Source organism: Coregonus lavaretus (assembly GCF_964263955.1).
Source record: "Coregonus lavaretus genome assembly, chromosome: 31".
In the NCBI taxonomy this organism is placed as follows: Eukaryota; Metazoa; Chordata; class Actinopteri; order Salmoniformes; family Salmonidae; genus Coregonus; species Coregonus lavaretus.
Genome location: NC_140018.1, coordinates 9,210,845 through 9,230,839, shown reverse-complemented (window position 1 = coordinate 9,230,839; position 19,995 = coordinate 9,210,845). Strand labels below are relative to the sequence as shown.

Below are 19,995 nucleotides of genomic sequence, written 5' to 3'. Positions count from 1 at the left end.
ACTTATTTTAAGTGTTTCTAAACCGTATGGGAAAAATGAATGGTGGAAAAACAATTGGAACCATTTCCTTGTTTGACCGCTAGGTTTTATGGGTATTATGACTCATACTGTGGTACTCTATAGGGTAGAGAAGTCTGACTTGTCCTTACAGGATAAAATATAATTACTAGGAGAGAAGTTAAAAGGTTCATCACCACCGCCATCCTACTACCGGAGTAGAGATCTCAAAAACGGTAGAAGGAATTGTTTTTTGGCACTCAGTGTCACTTAAATATAACCTGACAGTTTTTATTTAAAGCTGCTTTTTTGAACAATAGATTTCTGTTGATACAGAGCCCCAAATACCGACAAGAAAAACCCCTCATGAAAGATAAAGAAAACTAAAATCACACTGTATCTCCATCCTCCAGTCATACAAGTAAGAAAATTAACATTTGGTTGATTTGTTTATTTCTTATGGCGCGTACTGCCTTTTCTGTCAATTTCTTGCCAACAAGGCACAATGCACACCAACTTACTGAGAACACTTTATATGAAAGCCATCACTTTTTCCCCTCAATGCTTCCCTTGCTAAATTCCAAACCAAGCCCTAGCTAGCCCCTACTCCCTTGGCACTCCTGTAGATAGGAGATGCTCGTGTAGGTTTGAACAATTTTCACCTTGCCATCTGACATCCATAGGAGTTGGGAAGACAGGGCAAACAGATCTGGAACCAGAGGTGTATTCATTAGTCTTCAAAAGTTTTGCAACGAAAACCATTTACTCCAATCAGAAAACGCTTTGCAACAGAAACAAGAGTTTCTATTGGACACATGCAGGTAGGTCCCTGCACGTTGGGTTCCGTTTGCTCTGTTTGTTTCCGTTTGCTTCCTGCAGTAAACAGTAAACGGTTTCCGTTGCAAACGGAATCCGACTAATTAATACACCCCAGGCTAGGAGTCGATTTGGAATTAATCTTTTGTTGACGCAAACCACAGATGAAGCTCCTTTCATTCGCCCGCTCACTCACAGGAACTAACCAGTGTGCTTGGCTCAGTCACAGGAACCAACCAGAGTGCTTGTTTCTCCAAATACTACTTGCCAAGCTAAGTTTCTAAGGCTGAAAGGTATGTCAACATAATAACAGAATAGGTTATTCATTTTTCTAAGTAAAAGGTACATGTTCTTGGAGGGAATGACTATGTAAATACACAAGTATTAACATCCAGTCTTTTAAATTATGTAAACATATACATCTTTCGTTGAGGTCAGTACACTGATCCTCTTCATATAAAAACCTTACTGAAGCATCGATCTGATGTTTTTTGGAGTGGACTCGTCGTGCAGGTGTTTGGTGGTGAACCTGAAAGACAGAGCAGGATGAAGCCACAGGGCTGAAACACCTAGGTGGCTGTTTTGAACCTTTTCTATCAAAATGAACCAATTTAATAAAAAGGTTTTTAAAAGATATACAGGAGTTCCTTGGATTGTTTGCTGTATTGCTGGGGAAACCCTTCTATCCAGAGAGCACCCTCTACCTTTCAGTAACATTGGAAGCGAAGTAGCACTCCTACCACAGCACCATTTATAAATAATTTGGTATTTCAATTCAATAAGGTGGGACATCAGAGACGTACAGTCTCCTCATCAGAGACGTACAGTCTCCTCATCAGAGACGTACAGTCTCCTCATCAGAGACGTACTCAACTGGGGCGAGGATAGAGACTTACTTGAGGGCGTTCAGGAGACCTTCAACATTATCTGCTGGCTGTTCTTTGAGGACCTTTATGCATCCCTTCATCTGATGAAAAACAACAAAAATCCACAATTACTCTGGATACCTGTAAAACATTCAAACAGACATTTACACAAATTTTCAATTGACATGATTTAGACAAAACAGCGAGGTACAATTGATGCTAACATCAGGCTAATATTAGGCTTTCAGTAGCCACTGTATGTATAGAATATATACTTTATTATTCCATATGTGATGGGAATTTGTTTCCTGCTTTAACCAACGCCTCAGCACTGGGATTCGAACCGGCAGCCTTCTCTAACCTCGAGGCTACCACCGGCCCATTTATTTATAAATATACAGTGGGGAAAAAAAGTATTTAGTCAGCCACCAATTGTGCAAGTTCTCCAACTTAAAAAGATGAGAGGCCTGTAATTTTCATCATAGGTACACGTCAACTATGACAGACAAAATGAGGAAAAAATTCCAGAAAATCACATTGTAGGATTTTTAATGAATTTATTTGCAAATTATGGTGGAAAATAAGTATTTGGTCAATAACAAAAGTTTCTCAATACTTTGTTATATACCCTTTGTTGGCAATGACACAGGTCAAACGTTTTCTGTAAGTCTTCACAAGGTTTTCACACACTGTTGCTGGTATTTTGGCCCATTCCTCCATGCAGATCTCCTCTAGAGCAGTGATGTTTTGGGGCTGTCGCTGGGCAACACGGACTTTCAACTCCCTCCAAAGATTTTCTATGGGGTTGAGATCTGGAGACTGGCTAGGCCACTCCAGGACCTTGAAATGCTTCTTACGAAGCCACTCCTTCGTTGCCCGGGCGGTGTGTTTGGGATCATTGTCATGCTGAAAGACCCAGCCACGTTTCATCTTCAATGCCCTTGCTGATGGAAGGAGGTTTTCACTCAAAATCTCACGATACATGGCCACATTCATTCTTTCCTTTACACGGATCAGTCGTCCTGGTCCCTTTGCAGAAAAATAGCCCCAAAGCATGATGTTTCCACCCCCATGCTTCACAGTAGGTATGGTGTTCTTTGGATGCAACTCAGCATTCTTTGTCCTCCAAACACGACGAGTTGAGTTTTTACCAAAAAGTTCTATTTTGGTTTCATCTGACCATATGACACTCCCAATCCTCTTCTGGATTATCCAAATGCACTCTAGCAAACTTCAGACGGGCCTGGACATGTACTGGCTTAAGCAGGGGGACTCGTCTGGCACTGCAGGATTTGAGTCCCTGGCGGCGTAGTGTGTTACTGATGGTAGGCTTTGTTACTTTGGTCCCAGCTCTCTGCAGGTCATTCACTAGGTCCCCCAGTGTGGTTCTGGGATTTTTGCTCACCGTTCTTGTGATCATTTTGACCCCACGGGGTGAGATCTTGCGGATCGAGGGAGATTATCAGTGGTCTTGTATGTCTTCCATTTCCTAATAATTGCTCCCACAGTTGATTTCTTCAAACCAAGCTGCTTACCTATTGAAGATTCAGTCTTCCCAGCCTGGTGTAGGTCTACAATTTTGTTTCTGGTGTCCTTTGACAGCTCTTTGGTCTTGGCCATAGTGGAGTTTGGAGTGTGACTGTTTGAGGTTGTGGACAGGTGTCTTTTATACTGATAACAAGTTCAAACAGGTGCCATTAATACAGGTAACGAGTGGAGGACACGGGAGCCTCTTAAAGAAGAAGTTACAGGTCTTGTAGAGCCAGAAATCTTGCTTGTTTGTAGGTGACCAAATACTGATTTTCCACCATCATTTGCAAATAAATTCATAAAAAATCCTACAATGTGATTTCCTGGATTTTTTCCCCTCAATTTGTCTGTCATAGTTGACGTGTACCTATGATGAAAATTACAGGCCTCTCTCATCTTTTTAAGTGGGAGAACTTGCACAATTGGTGGCTGACTAAATACTTTTTTTCCACCCACTGTATATATTACAGTTGAAGTCGGAAGTTTACATACACCTTAGCCAAATAAATTTCAACTCAGTTTTTAACAATTCCTGACATTTAATTCTAGTAATAATGCCCTGTCTTAGGTCAGTTAGGATCACCACTTTATTTTAAGAATGTGAATTGTCAGAATAATAGTAGTGAGAATGATTTATTTCAGCTTTTCTTTCTTTCATCACATTCCCAGTGGGTCAGAAGTTTACATACACTCAATTAGTATTTGGTAGCATTGCCTTTAAATTGTTTAACTTGGGTCAAACATTTCAGGTACCCTTCCACAAGCTTCCCACAATAAATTGGGTGAATTTTGGCCCATTCCTCCTGACAGAGCTGGTGTAACTGAGTCAGGTTTGTAGGCCTCCTTGCTCGCACACACTTTTTCAGTTCTGCCCACAAATTCTCTATAGGATTGAAGTCAGGGCTTTGTGATGGCCACTCCAATACCTTGACTTTGTTGTCCTTAAACCATTTTGCCACAACTTTGGAAGTATGCTTGGGGTCATTGTCCATTTGGAAGACCCATTTGCAACCAAGCTTTAACTTCCTGACTGATGTCTTGAGATGTTGCTTCAATATATAACATAATTTTCCTTCCTCAAGCTGCCATCTATTTTGAGAAGTGCACCAGTCCCTCTTGCAGCAAAGCACTCCCACAGCATGATGCTGCCACCCCCGTGCTTCACGTTTGGGATGGTGTTCTTCGGCTTGCAAGGAACCCCCTTTCTCCTCCAAACATAACGATGGTCATTATGGCCAAACAGTTCTATTTTTGTTTCATCAGTCCAGAGGACATTTCTCCAAAAAGTAAGATCTTTGTCCCCATGTGCAGTTGCAAACCGTAGTCTGGCTTTTTTATGGCGGTTTTGGAGCAGTGGCTTCTTCCTTGCTGAGCGCCTTTCAGGTTGTCGATATAGGACTCGTTTTACTGTGGATATAGATACTTTTGTACCTGTTTCTTCCAGCATCTTCACAAGGTCCTTTGCTGTTGTTCTGGGATTGATTTGCACTTTTTGCACCAAAGTACGTTAATCTCTAGGAGACAGAACGCGTCTTCTTCCTAAGCGGTATGACGGCTGCGTGGTCCCATGGTGTTTATACTTGCCTACTATTGTTTGTACAGATGAACGTGGTACCTTCAGGCGTTTGGCAATTGCTCCCAAGGATGAACCAGACTTGTGGAGGTCTACAATTTTGTTTCTGAGGTCTTGGCTGATTTCTTTTGATTTTCCCATGATGTCAGGCAAAGAGGCACTGAGTTTGAAGGTAGGCCTTGAAATACATCCACAGGTACACCTCCAATTGACTCAAATTATGTCAATTAGCCTATCAGAAGCTTCTAAAGCCATGACATCATTTTCAGGAATTTTCCAAGCTGTTTAAAGGCACAGTCAACTTAGTGTATGTAAACTTCTGACCCACTGGAATTGTGATACAGTGAATTATAAGTGAAATAATCTGCCTGTAAACAATTGTTGGAAAAATGACTTGTGTCATGCACAGAGTAAATGTTCTAACCGACTTGCCAAAACTATAGTTTGTTAACAAGAAATTTGTGGAGTGGTTGAAAAACGAGTTTTAATGACTCCAACCTAAGTGTATGTAAACATACATACATACATACATACATACATACATACAGTACCAGTCAAAAGTTTGGACACACCTACACATTCAAGTTTTTTTTTTTTTTTACATTGTAGAATAACAGTGAAGACATCAAAACTATGAAATAACACATATGGAATAATGTTGTAACCAAAAAAAGTGTTAAACAAATCAAAATGTTTTATATTTGAGATTCTTCAAATAGCCACCCTTTGCCTTGATGACAGCTTTGCACACTCTTGGCATTCTCTCAACCAGCTTCACTTGGAATGCATTTCCAACAGTCTTGAAGGAGTTCCTACATATGCTGAGCACTTGTTGGCTGATTGTCCTTCACTCTGCCGTCCGACTCATCCCAAACCACGGGGGATTGTGGAGGCCAGGTCATCTGATGCAGCACTCCATCACTCTCCTTCTTGGTCAAATAGCCCTTACACAACCTGGAGGTGTGTTGGGTCATTGTCCTGTTGAAAACAAATGATAGTCCCACTAAGCCCAAACCAGATGGGATGGTGTATCGCTGCAGAATGCTGTGGTAGCCATACTGGTTAAGTGTGCCTTGAATTCTAAATAAATCAGTACACCAGCAAAGTGTCACTAGCAAAGCACCCCCACACCATAACACCACCTCCTCCATGCTTTACGGTGGGATCTACACATGCGGAGATCATCCGTTCACCCACACCACGTCTCACAAAGAAACGGTAGTTGGAACCAAAAATCTCAAATTTGGACCAGACCAAAGGACAAATTTCCACCGGTCTAATGTCCATTGCTCGTGTTTCTTGGCCTAAATAGGTCTCTTCTTCTTATTGGTGTCCATTAGTAGTGGTTTCTTTGCAGCAATTCGACCATGAAGGCCTGATTAACACAGTCCCCTCTGAACAGTTGATGTTGAGATGTGTCTAATTTCTAAGGCTGGTAACTCTAATGAACTTATCCTCTGCAGCAAAGGTGACTCTGGGTCTTCCATTCCTGTGGCGGTCCTCATGAGAGCCAGTTTCATCATAGCACTTGATGGTTTTTGCGACTGCACTTGAAGAAACTTTCAAACTGATTTGCTCAAACGCATTAAGGAAAGAAATTCCACAAATTAACTTTTAAGAAGGCACACCTGTTAATTGAAACGCATTCTAGGTGACCTCCTCAAAAGCTGGTTGAGAGAATGCCAAGAGTGTGCAAAGCTGTCATCAAAGCAAAGGGTGGCTATTTGAAGAATCTCAAATGTAAAATATATTTTTATTTGTTTAACACTTTTTTGGTTACTACATGATTCCATATGTTATTTCATAGTTTTGATATCTTCACTATTATTCAACAATGTAAAAAATAGTAAAAATAAAGAACAACCCTTGAATGAGTAGGTGTGTGCGTATGTATGTATGTATGTATGTATGTATGTATGTATGTATGTATGTATGTGTGTATATATATATATATATATATATATATAAACTCAGCAAAAAAAGAAACGTCCCCTTTTCAGGACCCTGTCTTTCAAAGATAATTAGTAAAAATCCAAATAACTTCACAGATCTTCATTGTAAAGGGTTTAAACACTGTTTCCCATGCTTGTTCAATGAACCTTAAACAATTAATGAACATGCACCTGTGGAACGGTCGTTAAGACACTAACAGCATATAGACGGTAGGCAATCAAGGTCACAGTTATGAAAACTTAGGACACAAAAGAGGCCTTTCTACTGACTCTGAAAAACACCAAAAGAAAGATGCCCAGGGTCCCTGCTCATCTGCGTGAACGTGCCTTAGGCATGCTGCAAGGAGGCATGAGGACTGCAGATGTGGCCAGGGCCATAAATTGCCATGTCCGTACTGTGAGATGCCTAAGACAGTGCTACAGGGAGACAGGACGGACAGCTGATCATCCTCGCAGTGGCAGACCACGTGTAACAACACCTGCACAGGATCGGTACATCCGAACATCACACCTGCCGGACAGGTACAGGATGGCAACAACAACTGCCTGAGTTACACCAGGAACGCACAATCCCTCCATTAGTGCTCAGACTGTCCGCAATAGGCTGAGAGAGGCTGAACTGAGGGCTTGTAGGCCTGTTGTAAGGAAGATCCTCACCAGACATCACCGGCAACGTCGCCTATGGGCACAAACCCACCGTCGCTGGACCAGACAGGACTGGCAAAAAGTGCTCTTCACTGACGAGTCGCGGTTTTGTCTCACCAAGGCTGATGGTCGGATTCGCGTTTATCGTCGAAGGAATGAGCGTTACACCGAGGCCTGTATTCTGGAGCAGGATCGACTTGGTGGTGAAGGGTCCGTCATGGTCTGGGGCGGTGTGTCACAGCATCATCAGACTGAGCTTGTTGTCATTGCAGGCAATCTCAACGCTGTGCGTTACAGGGAAGACATCCTCCTCCCTCATGTGGTACCCTTCCTGCAGGCTCATCCTGACCCTCCAGCATGACAATGCCACCAGCCATACTTCTCGTTCTGTGCGTGATTTCCTGCAAGACAGGAATGTCAGTGTTCTGCCATGGCCAGCGAAGAGCCCGGATCTCAATCCCATTGAGCACGTTTGGGACCTGTTGGATCGGAGGGTGAGGGCTAGGGCCATTCCCCCCAGAAATGTCTGGGAACTTGCAGATGCCTTGGTGGAAGAGTGTGGTAACATCTCACAGCAAGACTGGCAAATCTGGTCCATGAGGAGATGCACTGCAGTACTTAATGCAGCTGGTGGCCACACCAGATACTGACTGTTACTTTTGATTTTGACCCCCCCTTTGTTCAGGGACACATTATTCAATTTCTGTTAGTCACATGTCTGTGGAACTTGTTCAGTTCATGTCTCAGTTGTTGAATCGTATGTTCATACAAATATTTACACATGTTCAGTTTGCTGAAAATAAACACAATTGACAGTGAGTGGACGTTTCTTTTTTTGCTGAGTTTATATATGTGAGAGAGGAGGTTCTCACATCTATCTTGGAGGACTTGTTGAAGGCTCCGTTGGGATGAACGTGGTCGTACAGGATGATGACGCCAACCATCACTCTCATACAAAACAGCAGCGTGTCCTCACTGTTGAACCTGCTCGTGTAGTCTCTGGAGGGAGAGAAAGACGCGCTGAAGTGTCGTTTATAGTGTGGCATTGTTAAACAGACCGTCACTCAGGATATAGTCACTCTGCTAAATGTCTACAGGTAAAGTAAATCAAGTCAACTCACGGTGTCTCCAGCATCACTTTACAGACACTGGCCATTGTACTGAGAACGTCAGTGGTGTTCTCCAGGGGTAAGGTCTTATTCTGGAGATACAACAAGGTAACGATTATCAACACAACCATCATCAGACTGAAAATGGTGAAGAAATGAGGGAACCAGCCTTAATGAACTTACAACTATCAACACAACACCCACTTCCTTCAAAATCGGACTGAACAGAGTGTAACAAAACTGAACACCACTGAACTCTATTAGACAGTGCTGCTATCAACTTAAGTTAACACAAATCTAACCATCAAATCTTTTCACAGAGCAGCTAACAATAAGAAGTAGGAGGTGTCGCCTACCTCTGTTACGAAGTTTGTCGTAGCTGTGCTTAAGGTTTTCAGCATGGGCGTCGCCTCGGCGTAGAACAGTGACATCCTGTTAGCCATCTCATTGTTGACCTCTCTCTCTATATCCAACTTAAGACAAAACAGAACAAGAGGAAAGCACAGAGTCTGAGGGTCAACATCTGATCCATCTTTAGCTTCAAGGCAGAGGAGACTTGATGTCAACAACAGAGGACTGCTAACCAGGCCAAACACAGACAAGCTATTCTGTCACATCAAGACTAAAACAGACATGACTAGGGTCACAAAATTCTGATAACTTTCCCAAAATTGCCAGGTTTTTCAGAAATCCCTGTTGTAAGATTAGGAAACATTACATGATTTTTTGCAACCCTAGACATTACCGACATAACATTTATTTCTCTGACTCACATTCATGTTGTTTATCCTGTTTCGACTGATCGTCCTCCGGTAATAACTGAAGTCGTTCTGGATGGCAGGAATTCTCATCTGAAAGTCAAGAGGACAATCATTTAGTTCCAACAGACACAACATGGGAACTCTTATTTATCAGAGGGAATAAAACAGGTGCAAACTTGTGTACAGAAATTAACAGTTGAAATTATTTGTGTGTGCGCGCGAGAGTCTGACCTTGAGTTCGTCGAAGCGCAGGGTAAAGTGAAGGATCTCAGCAAACTGTTTGGCCAGAGCCTGCTCCTTCTCCAGGTGCTGGGTGGGGGTGCAGGGGGGACACGTCAGGGACTCCAGCAGGCTCTGAAGGGCCCTCTCTACAGGAGAAGAAACACACAGATATTACATTACAAATATGAGTTAGGTTTTAAACACGCCAGACTCTCCAGCAGGCTATGTAGGGTCCTCTACACACACCTGGCAAAGGAAAAAGGTTGTACAAAAAATAAAAATGTTTATTTTTTCGCTCTGGATAAGAGCGTCTGCTAAATGACGTAAATGTAAATGTAAATGTTAATGTCTCCAATGTGAAAAAGATTACACTTAATAGTATACCAACATCACAACATGTTATTGATTGGCTTTTGATAGTAGTTAAAATGTAATCCCCCTCTGCGCTAAGTGCTTCTTTGTGGAGGGAAGAATGTTGGACTTACCTAGTCTCAGCGAGAAACTGTAGAACTTTTTGAGTCGTATGACTAAGGGGCAGACTGAGTTCCAGGCTCTCTCCTGTAGGAGCATGTCATTTGGGTTCTGAATGGCCTGGGGACACACACCATGGTTAAATATACATCATCTATATGGAATATAAAAAAAAAAACAGGTCAGAGAACTGGAAAACATTCTGAGATGTCTGGTATGAAATCATCAATTGTGCGATAAATGTATAGGTTTGTTTGAGTGAGTCTGCACGCACATTTGTGAGTGCGAATATGCATAGCCTATGACTACGACTGTGTGTGTCAGCATATCCAGTAGATATACATACATCTCGTATCTCAAGTCCGGCTCCCTTGTAGGCCTGTAGGCCAGAGAGGATGCTCTCAGAGTCCTGGAGCACCGCATTCACCTGGTTCCATACATCTCTCTCACAGTCTGTGGGCTGTGCATCTGACACACACGACAACAGTTAGATCGGCTAACTAGCAGGCAGCGTATAGACAACACAACAACATTTAGCCTGGCTAGCTAGCAGGCAGCATATAGACAACACAACAACAGTTAGCCTGGCTAGCTAGCAGGCAGCATATAGACAACACAACAACAGTTAGCCTGGCTAACTAGCAGGCAGCATATAGACAACACAACAATAGTTAGCCTGGCTAGCTAGCAGGCAGCATATAGACAACACAACACTGTACTGGACATTAAACTCGTACACATTCTGCCACTTTGGTTTTCAATGATTATGTGATGAGACAAACTGTCCTTTAACAGGAATTTGGATATATTACTGTGTATGACTATTTGTTTGTCAAAAACAAATCATGTATGTATGTATGTATGTATGTATGTACGTACAGTGCATTCGGAAAGCATTCAGACCCCTTGACTTGTTACGTTACAGCCTTATTCTAAAATGGATGAAATTGTTTTTTTGCCCTCAATCTACACACATCACCCCATAATGACAAAGCAAAAACAGGTTTTTAGAAATGTTTGCTAACTTATTAAAAATAAAAAACTGAAATATCACACTTACATAAGTATTCAGACCCTTTATATTTACATTTTAGTCATTTAGCAGACTCTCTTATCCAGAGCGACTTACAGTTAGTGAGTGCATAAATTACTTTTTTTATTTTTCATACTGGCCCCCGTGGGAATCGAACCCACAACCCTGGCGTTACAAAACGCCATGCTCTACCAACTGAGCTACATCCCTGCCGGCCATTCCCTCCCCTACCCTGGACGACGCTGGTCCAATTGTGCGCCGCCCCATGGGTCTCCCGGTCGCGGCCGGCTAAGACAGAGGCTGGATTCGAACCAGGATCTCTAGTGGCACAGCTAGCACTGCGATGCAGTGCCTTAGACCACTGCATCACCACTGCGCCACTCGGGACTTTGTTGAAACACCTTTGGCAGCCTCTAGTCATCTTGGGAATGACGCTACAAGCTTAGCATACCTGTATTTGGGGAGTTTGTCCCATTCTTCTCTGCAGATCCTCTCAAGCTCTGTCAGGTTGGATGGGGAGCGTCGCTGTACAGCTATTTTCAGGTCTCTCCAGAGACGATCGGGTTCAAGTCCGGGCTCAGGCTGGGCCACTCAAGGACATTCAGACTTGTCCCAAAGCCACTCCTGCGTTGTCTTGGCTGTGTGCTTAGATGGTTGTTGTCCTGTTGAAAGGTGAACCTTCGCCCCAGTCTGAGGTCCTGAGCGCTCTGGAGCAGGTTTTCATCAAGGATCTCTCTGTACTTGGCTCCGTTCATCTTTCCCTCGATCCTGACTAGTCTCCCAGTCCCTGCCACTGAAAAACATCCCCACCGCATGATGCTGCCACCACCATGTTTCACCGTAAGGATGGTGCCAGGTTTCCTCCAGACGTGACGCTTGGCATTCAGGCCAAAGAGTTCAATCTTGGTTTCATCAGACCACAGAATCTTGTTTCTCATAATCTGAGAGTCATTTAGGTGCCTTTTGGCAAACTCCAAGCGGGCTGTCATGTGCCTTTTACTGAGGAGTTGTTCCGTCTGGCCACTCTACCATAAAGGCCTGATTGGTGGAGTTCTGCAGAGATGGTTGTCCTTCTGGAAGGTTTTCCCATCTCCACAGAGGAACTCTGGAGCTCTGTCTGAGTGACCTTTGGGTTCTTGGTCACCTCCCTGACCAAGGCCCTTCTCCCCCTATTGCTCAGTTTGGCCGGGCGGCCAGCACTAGGAAGAGTCTTGGTGGTTCCAAACTTCTTCCATTTAAGAAAGATGGAGGTCACTGTGTTCTTGGGGACCTTCAATGCTGCAGAAATGTTTTGGTACCCTTCCCCAGATCTGTGCCACGACACAATCCTGTCTCGGAGCTCTACGGACAATTCCTTCGACCTCATGGCTTGGATTTTGCTCTGACATGCACTGCCAACTGTGGGACCTTATATAGACAGGTGTGGGCCTTTCCAAATCATGTCTAATCAATTGAATCTACCACAGGTGGACTCCAATCACGTTGTAGAAACATCTAAAGGATAATCAACGGAATCACGATGCACCTGAGATTAATTTTGAGTCTCATAGCAAAGGGTCTGAATACATATGTAAATAAAGTATCCGTTTTTGCACACAAAAAATAGAATAAGGCTAACGTAACTAAATGTGGAAAAAGTCAAGGAGTCTGAATACTTTCCGAATGCACTGTATGTATGTATGTATGTATGTATGTATGTATAGGCCATTTTCTTGCACAGTAATACAACTTCTAAGGCTTAGAATATAATCTCAGCAACGAATAGCATGATACAATATACTTTAGTGAGGGAATTGTAAAACATTCAGCAAGCATGACATAAACATGAATATCTCTAGATTCAAAGATCACCTAAGCATGAGGAGACAAGGAAAGGCTACTCTGTATTATACCAGCACAACCTGCTCCTCCCTACACAGCTACAGAAGGCAGAGGCTTACAGCTCTGCCATTTAGAGGGCATGCTCTTAATTATACTCAAGGCATTTTGATATTATAAGCTGCCGCTAACACAGTCAGTCAGTAACCTACATTATTTCCCGACAGACTAAACACAGAACATCAGTTGATTTAAAAATACTACGACTGTGTAGAGTAAATGCATTGTAAAATATTCCCTTCCTTCCCTTTCTCTATGGTAGATAAACAAGTGATGGCACTATGACAACACGAGAGTGAATTAGGCTACCACTAAGGAATATGCTTGGTGTGAGTGCTTCCCCCATTTCTCTGTGACATTTTTCAACCAAAACAGGATATTTTAATATGTTAACAGTTCAGCTGCTGTCCCTAGCCTATATCATGTGTAGGAAGAGTGCAAGGCAATGAAGCAATGAACATACAGCCTAGCCATTCCAGATAATACATGATGTACAATAACATGAGACACTATCGTTTACAATCACTATGTTAGTTCTAACTAAATGTGGGCTTAGTTCTGCTTTCTACTCCAGGACAACTAATCAGGAAAAGCAGAGAGCACTAAAAAGGTCAGGACATCAGTTGAAGGTTTTTTTTGTTGATGATGCATAATTTGCTGCCATTAGACATGAGGAAATGGTGCATGCAAAAGAGCTCAGCTTTAAAACAGATATCACTTGATTAGATGATAGACAATAGGCAAGCAATGGGCTGTTCTAGGAGCATAGACTATGAAGCATGCAGGTAGCTTAGTAACAGGGTCAGAATCAATTCCAGTTCAATTCGGCCAATGAAAACAAATCCTAATTGAAAATACCTGTCACTTCTCAGTTCTGGAATTGGAAGTGTATTGAAATGGAATTGTCCCCAAACCCTGGTTAGTAAAGGAGCTGTACAGAAGTAAAGATATAGAGAAGGAAGAAGAACACAGGCCAGGCAAAAGCTTTGCTCACTTTCAAAGTCAAGGAAAAAGTTTGGCCCCTGCTCAAGCTCAGTGCAAGTGAGCACTTTTAATAGATTCCCCATTTGGTTTCTGAAAGAGAGAAAAGCGAGAGAAAAAGAGAGAGAAAGAGGTGTGTGGTGTGTTAGAGCGATAGAGACAGGTACAGACAGACACCCACACAGCTTTATATCCAGGGGTGACCCATAGATACAAACCACCTGCTTGTATCTATGGGTGGTTTTGTGGTTACACTGACTGGGGCTGAAGGAGAGAAGAATTTAATGGTTACACCTCCGGTCAAACTCCTGCACACTCCTCCTTCAGACTTACTTTCAAAGTCCAGGAAAAAATGTGGATAGTTCTCTATTTCCCTTGTAAGGACTTTTAGAAGATTACCCATTCCAGCAAACCTGATCAAAAATGATAAAAACAAAAATAAATACTTGTAGATACATTTAAATATATTCACAAATGCAATGTGTCAAATGATTCAAGAGAACAATTACTGTGGAAATAACATTCAATGATTAAAAAGAGAATGCATTTATTTGTAATCCCCTTTGAATACATTTCACAGTACTACATAGTACACCAACAGAGGTTATTTCAACTTGTTTCTCCCTTTTATATAGACTTGGATAACCACAACGACAATAATTGTGTAAAGTGAAAGTGACTAAATCTCAGAGGCCTGACTGGTAATATTGGTTCTTTCACAGAGACACTCTTACATTTACATTTTACATTTTAGTCATTTAGCAGACGCTCTTATCCAGAGCGACTTACAGTTAGTGAGTGCATACATTATTTTATTTTTCATACTGGCCCCCCGTGGGAATCGAACCCACAACCCTGGCGTTGCAAATGCCATGCTCTACCAACTGAGCTACATCCCTGCCGGCCATTCCCTCCCTTACCCTGGACGACGCTGGGCCAATTGTGCGCCACCCTATGGGTCTCCCGGTCGCGGCCGGCTATGACAGAGCCTGTATTCGAACCAGAATCTCTAGTGGCACAGCTAGCACTGTGATGCAGTGCCTTAGACCACTGCGCCACTCGGGAGGCCGCTGTCAAACAATCAGCCCACTAACACTCTCCAACTAACCAGTGTTTGGAAACGTTCTAGTATTAGGTTCTCTCAGTGTGTGTGGTGCAGTTCTAGTATTAACTGAGGGTGTCCTCTACTCAACATCAAGATATAGGCCTAGTGATGTGATTTAGCTGGTTCTAATTGTGTGGTTAGGTGTTCATGGAATGCATGTACCAGGCCTGTGTAATGGAATAACAGTGGCTCCTCTATGTCTCACAGTGTGTGTGTGTGGCTGTGCATGTGTGTATTTAAAGGCCTAAGGAAATTAAACAAGGTAGAATCAAATTCTTCTGATCAAGTCTTTAGAAGATGAAGTCCTTTACGATCCCAGAAAGGGCTAGTTAAGTCTTAAACGCCGGTAGAGCTACTCTTTAAACCGTTTCATTGGAGGCAACAAGACGGTAGTAATTTCCAGAGGATCGGCTACCGTAAGCACTGCTTAGCGGCTGGTCACCATAACACATAATTACACAGCAGGCTAGCTACATCAGAGGCTAGTGAACATGATTACTGTTTTAAGAGAGGGTGATCTAATGTAGTCACTGCTGGACCAAACAGAAGGGGGAGGCAGAGGGTGTAAATGAGTGCCAGCTTTAGGGAGAAGGGAGATGATCAACATTGGCCTATTGGCCGTGTGTGTCTACTTATGCCGGTGTTTTGTGGTTTGATTGGTCCATAAACTGAGGGTGTTAGTAAAACTGATATCATTTTCTATATTGTACTGTCGTATATCCAGGTGTTGAATTCTAGAGAATTTACACAGTACAGTCACATATTAATGCTGATCTTTCCAGATTCCTGACAGTTAGATTGGTGATACAAAGAGCCACGGTAACAGTCTGCTCGGCACATGATCATCACACCGCATGTCTCCCTCTCCTTCTCTCACATTGCATCTCTTACTGTTAGATATTTAAAGTGATAGGCTAACACTCACCAAAAAAGCACACCTACAGTGCCTTCAGAAAGTATTCATACCCCTTGACTTATTCCACTTTTTGTTGTGTTACAGCCTGAATTCAAAATTGATTCAAATTGATTTTTTTCACAATACTGCATATTGACAAAGTGTAAACATGTTTTTTGAAATTTTCGCAAATGTATTGAAAATGAAATACAGAAATACATCATTTATATACATATTCACATCCCTGAGGGTCAACACTTTGTAGAAGCACCTTTGTTGGCAATTACAGATTTGAGTCGTCTTGGGTATGTTTGTATTAGTTTTGCACATCTGGATTTGGGGATTTTTCAATGGGATTCAAGTCTGGGCTTCGGCTTGGCCACTCAGACTTTCACCTTCTTGTTTTGAAGCCATTCCAGCGTTGCTTTGGCTGTATGATTGGGGTCATTGTCCTGTTGGAACGTAAATCTAAGGTTGTTTGCACTCTTAAGCAGGATTTGCCTGTATTTGGCTCCATTCATTGTTCCCTCTACCCTTACCAGTCTCCCAGTCCCTGCCTCTGAAAAGTATCCCCATACCATGACGCCATGCTTCATGGTAGGGAAGGTGTTAGACGGATGATGAGCTGTGCCTGGTTTTCTCCAGACATAGCACTTTGCATTCAGGCCAAAGAGTTCAATGTTTGTCTCATCAGACCACAGAATATTTTGCCTTATGTTCTCATTCTTTCACATGCCTTTTTGCAAACTCCAGGTGTGCCATCACGTGCCTTTTTCTCAGGAGTGGCTTCCGTCTGGCCACACTCCCATTAAGCCCAGATTGGTGAAGTGCTGTAGAGACTATTGACCTTCTTGCAGGTTCTCCCATCTCAGCGAAAGGGACTCTATAGTTCTGTCAGAGTGGTCACTTGGTTCTTGGTCACCTCCCTGACCAAGGTTCTTCTTGCCCGATTGCTCAGTTTGGTCGGTCGCCCAGCTCTAGGCAGAGTCTGGGTAGTTCCATATTTGTTCAATTTCCCACTGTGCTCTTGGAAACTTTAATCACTCTAGAAATTGATTCATACCCTTCCCCAGATATATCCATCATTCTATCTAGGAGATCTATGGACAGTTCCCTTGGACTTCATGGTATAGTTTCTGCTCTGACATGCACTGTCAACTGTGGGACCTTATCTAGACAGGTGTGTTTCTTTCTAAATCATGTCCAACCAATTGATTTGGTCACAGGTGGACTCCAATGAAGTTGTAGTGACATCAAGGATGATCAAAGGAAATTGGATGCACCTGAGCTCAATTTGGAGTGTCATAGCAAAGGGGTGTGAATACTTACAGTATATAAATGAGTTATTTCTGTATTTCATTTTTTCAATACATTTGCAAACATGTTTTCACTTTGTCGTTATGGGGTATTGTGTGTAGATGGGTGAATCAAGCTCAATCAAAATGGACAAATCTGCAGGAGAGCCATCCTACTACAATTCAAAAACAGAGCACCACTTTTGCTGCTAGGGGGTGGTGTTGGATCATGGTGCTTATTCCCAGTACAAACCAGTACTTCAGTGAACAGGGCAGGCTATACTAGAGTATACTACTAGGTCTGCTTCTCTCCACCATACATACCTTAATTCAGCCAATCATGGTCTCAATTCTAGAGATTCTTGAGAACATGATTAGTTGAATCAGTCATGTTAGTGCAGGGCTGGAACAAAAGCCTGCACCCTCTGTTTGCTCTCCAGGACTAGAGTAGGAGAACCCTGCAGTCAACCCAGTGAGGCTGTGTGGCTATGGGCCTGGTAAAGAGGCAGAGGAGGACGTGGAACACAATGGTGTTTCTGCCTTGGCTGGCTGGCCATCAGATAGACGGTGGAGATACACTAGCGTTTCCTGTCTCAGTCTCATGTGTCGCACCGAGAAATGAAGAATCAACAAGTCCAGGCACAGGGCCAGTCTAAATAAGCACAAGCTAATATTCAGAGAAGGAGAGGGGGATAGTTAGGTTGGGTATCAACATAGTAACAACAATGTGCTGACTAGCTGTATTAGAAGTGTACTATTAAATCACCTTTATGGTGGCTATTTTCACGTTTTTCAAGGTTTATTGTCACATGAACAGGATACAGCAGGTGTAAAACAGTACAGTGAAATGCTTACTTGCGAGCTCTTCCCCAACAATGCAGAATAAAAGGATGAGAATCCAAGTTATATACAGGTCAGTGGCAGTACCATTATTCCAATGTGCAGGGATACTGGCGTGGCTGAGGTAGGTATACATGTAAACAGGGGTAAAAAGAGGCTGGTAGCAGGATAAATACCAATGGTAATTGGCCTTAATACCACCTGGAATTTTCTGCATAGAAGGCCTAATGTAGTCAGGAACACTGACTACAAACAAACATGTTCCTTTTTAAATAATTCCATTAAAATCAGGGAATCTGAAATGTTTCAACACTCTCCCTCCCCCTCTTGATCTGCCTCTGCAGTGAGCTGACAGTAAGTAATAATGAATGATGACACCTTGGCGGTATGTGTCTGTGGTAGATAGTCTTCAGAAGGCCTCCTGCTACCAGATAAGGCCTTCCCAGTGTAACCCTAAGAAGCCTCTCACTGACAGAATGGTACATACAGTACCAGTCAAAAGTTTGGACACACCTACTCATTCAAGGGTTGTTCTTTATTTTTTACTGTTTTCTACATTGTAGAGTAATAGTGAAGACATCAAAACTACACATGGAATCATGTAGTAACCAAAAAAAGTGTTAAACAAATCAAAATATATTTTATATTTGAGATTCTTCAAATAGCCACCCTTTGCCTCGATGACAGCTTTGCACACTCTGGCATTCTCTCAAACAGCTTCATCTGGAATGCTTTTTCAACAGTCTTGAAGGTGTTCCCACATATGCTGAGCACTTGTTGGCTGCTTTTCCTTCACTCTGCCGTCCGACTCATCCCAAACCATCTCAATTGGGTTGAGGTCGGGAGATTGTGGTCAAATAGCCCTTACACAGCCTGGAGGTGTGTTGGGTCATTGTCCTGTTGAAAACAAATGATAGTCCCACTAAGCCCAAACCAGATGGGATGGCGTATCGCTGGAGAATGCTGTGGTAGCCATGCTGATTAAGTGTGCCTTGAATTCTAAATAAATCACAGACTGTGTCACCAGCAAAGAACCCCCACACTATAACACCTCCTCCTCCATGCTTTACGGTGGGAACTACACACTGAGTCTCACAAAGACACGACGGTTGGAACCAAAAATCTCCAATTTGGACTCCAGACCAAAGGACAAATTTCCACTGGTCTAATGTCCATTGCTCATGTTTCTTGGCCCAAGCAGGTCTCTTCTTGTTATTGGTGTCCTTTAGTAGTGGTTTCTTTGCAGCAATTTGATCATGAAGGCCTGATTCACACAGTCCCCTCTGAACAGTTGATGTTGAGATGTGTCTGTTACTTGAACTCTATGAAGCATTTATTTGGGCTGCAATTTCTGAGGCTGGTAACTTTAATGAACTTATCCTCTGCAGCAGAGGTAACTCTGGGTCTTCCATTCCTGTGGTGGTCCTCATGAGAGCCAGTTTCATCATAGCGCTTGATGGTTTTTGCGACTGCACTTTGAACTTTTCCAGATTGACTGACCTTCATGTCTTAAAGTAATGATGGACTGTTTCTCTTTGCTTATTTGAGCTGTTCTTGCCATAATATGGACTTGGTCTTTTACCAAATAGGGCTATCTTCTGTATACCACCCCTACCTTGACACAACACAAGTGATTGGCTCAAACGCATTAAGGAAAGAAATTCCACAAATTAACTTTTAAGAAGGCACACTTAATTGAAATGCATTCCAGGTGACTACCTCATGAAGCTGGTTGAGAGAATGCCAAGAGTGTGCAAAGCTGTCATCAAGGCAAAGGGTGGCTATTTGAAGAATCTCAAATATAAAATATATTTTTTATTTGTTTAACTTTTTTTGGTACTACATGATTCCATATGTGTTATTTCATAGTTTTGATATCTTCATTATTATTCTACAATGTAAAAAATAGTAAAAATAAAGAGAAACCCTTGAATGAGTAGGTGTGTCCTAACTTTTGACTGGTAGTGTATGTACAGTAGGGGGATTCAGAACGGCTTGGTTCCACTGTCACAACTATTTATCTGCA

The 19,995-nt window shown here is 42.6% G+C and overlaps 1 protein-coding gene across 3 annotated transcripts in view; it reads right to left on the bottom strand.

Moving 5' to 3' along the window:
• Positions 1-456: 456 nt before the first annotated feature.
• The window catches only part of LOC311106851 (CYFIP-related Rac1 interactor A-like), a 41,231-nt gene continuing 21,692 nt past the window's right edge, over positions 457-19,995 (bottom strand). The window contains exons 3-13 of one of the 3 annotated variants that reach the window (XM_084149222.1): positions 14,168-14,247; positions 10,289-10,410; positions 9,957-10,062; positions 9,481-9,617; positions 9,262-9,339; positions 8,845-8,961; positions 8,501-8,580; positions 8,252-8,378; positions 1,710-1,780; positions 1,283-1,342; positions 457-706 (exon numbers count right to left, since the gene is read on the bottom strand). In XM_084149222.1, coding sequence (XP_084005348.1) covers positions 601-706; positions 1,283-1,342; positions 1,710-1,780; positions 8,252-8,378; positions 8,501-8,580; positions 8,845-8,961; positions 9,262-9,339; positions 9,481-9,617; positions 9,957-10,062; positions 10,289-10,410; positions 14,168-14,237 — 1,074 coding nt within the window. In that variant the 5' untranslated portion in view covers positions 14,238-14,247 and the 3' untranslated portion in view covers positions 457-600. Of the gene's footprint in view, positions 707-1,189; positions 1,343-1,709; positions 1,781-8,251; positions 8,379-8,500; positions 8,581-8,844; positions 8,962-9,261; positions 9,340-9,480; positions 9,618-9,956; positions 10,063-10,288; positions 10,411-13,847; positions 13,924-14,167; positions 14,248-19,995 lie in introns of those variants that run through there. The other 2 variants (XM_084149223.1, XM_084149224.1) reach the window with 2 other exon arrangements.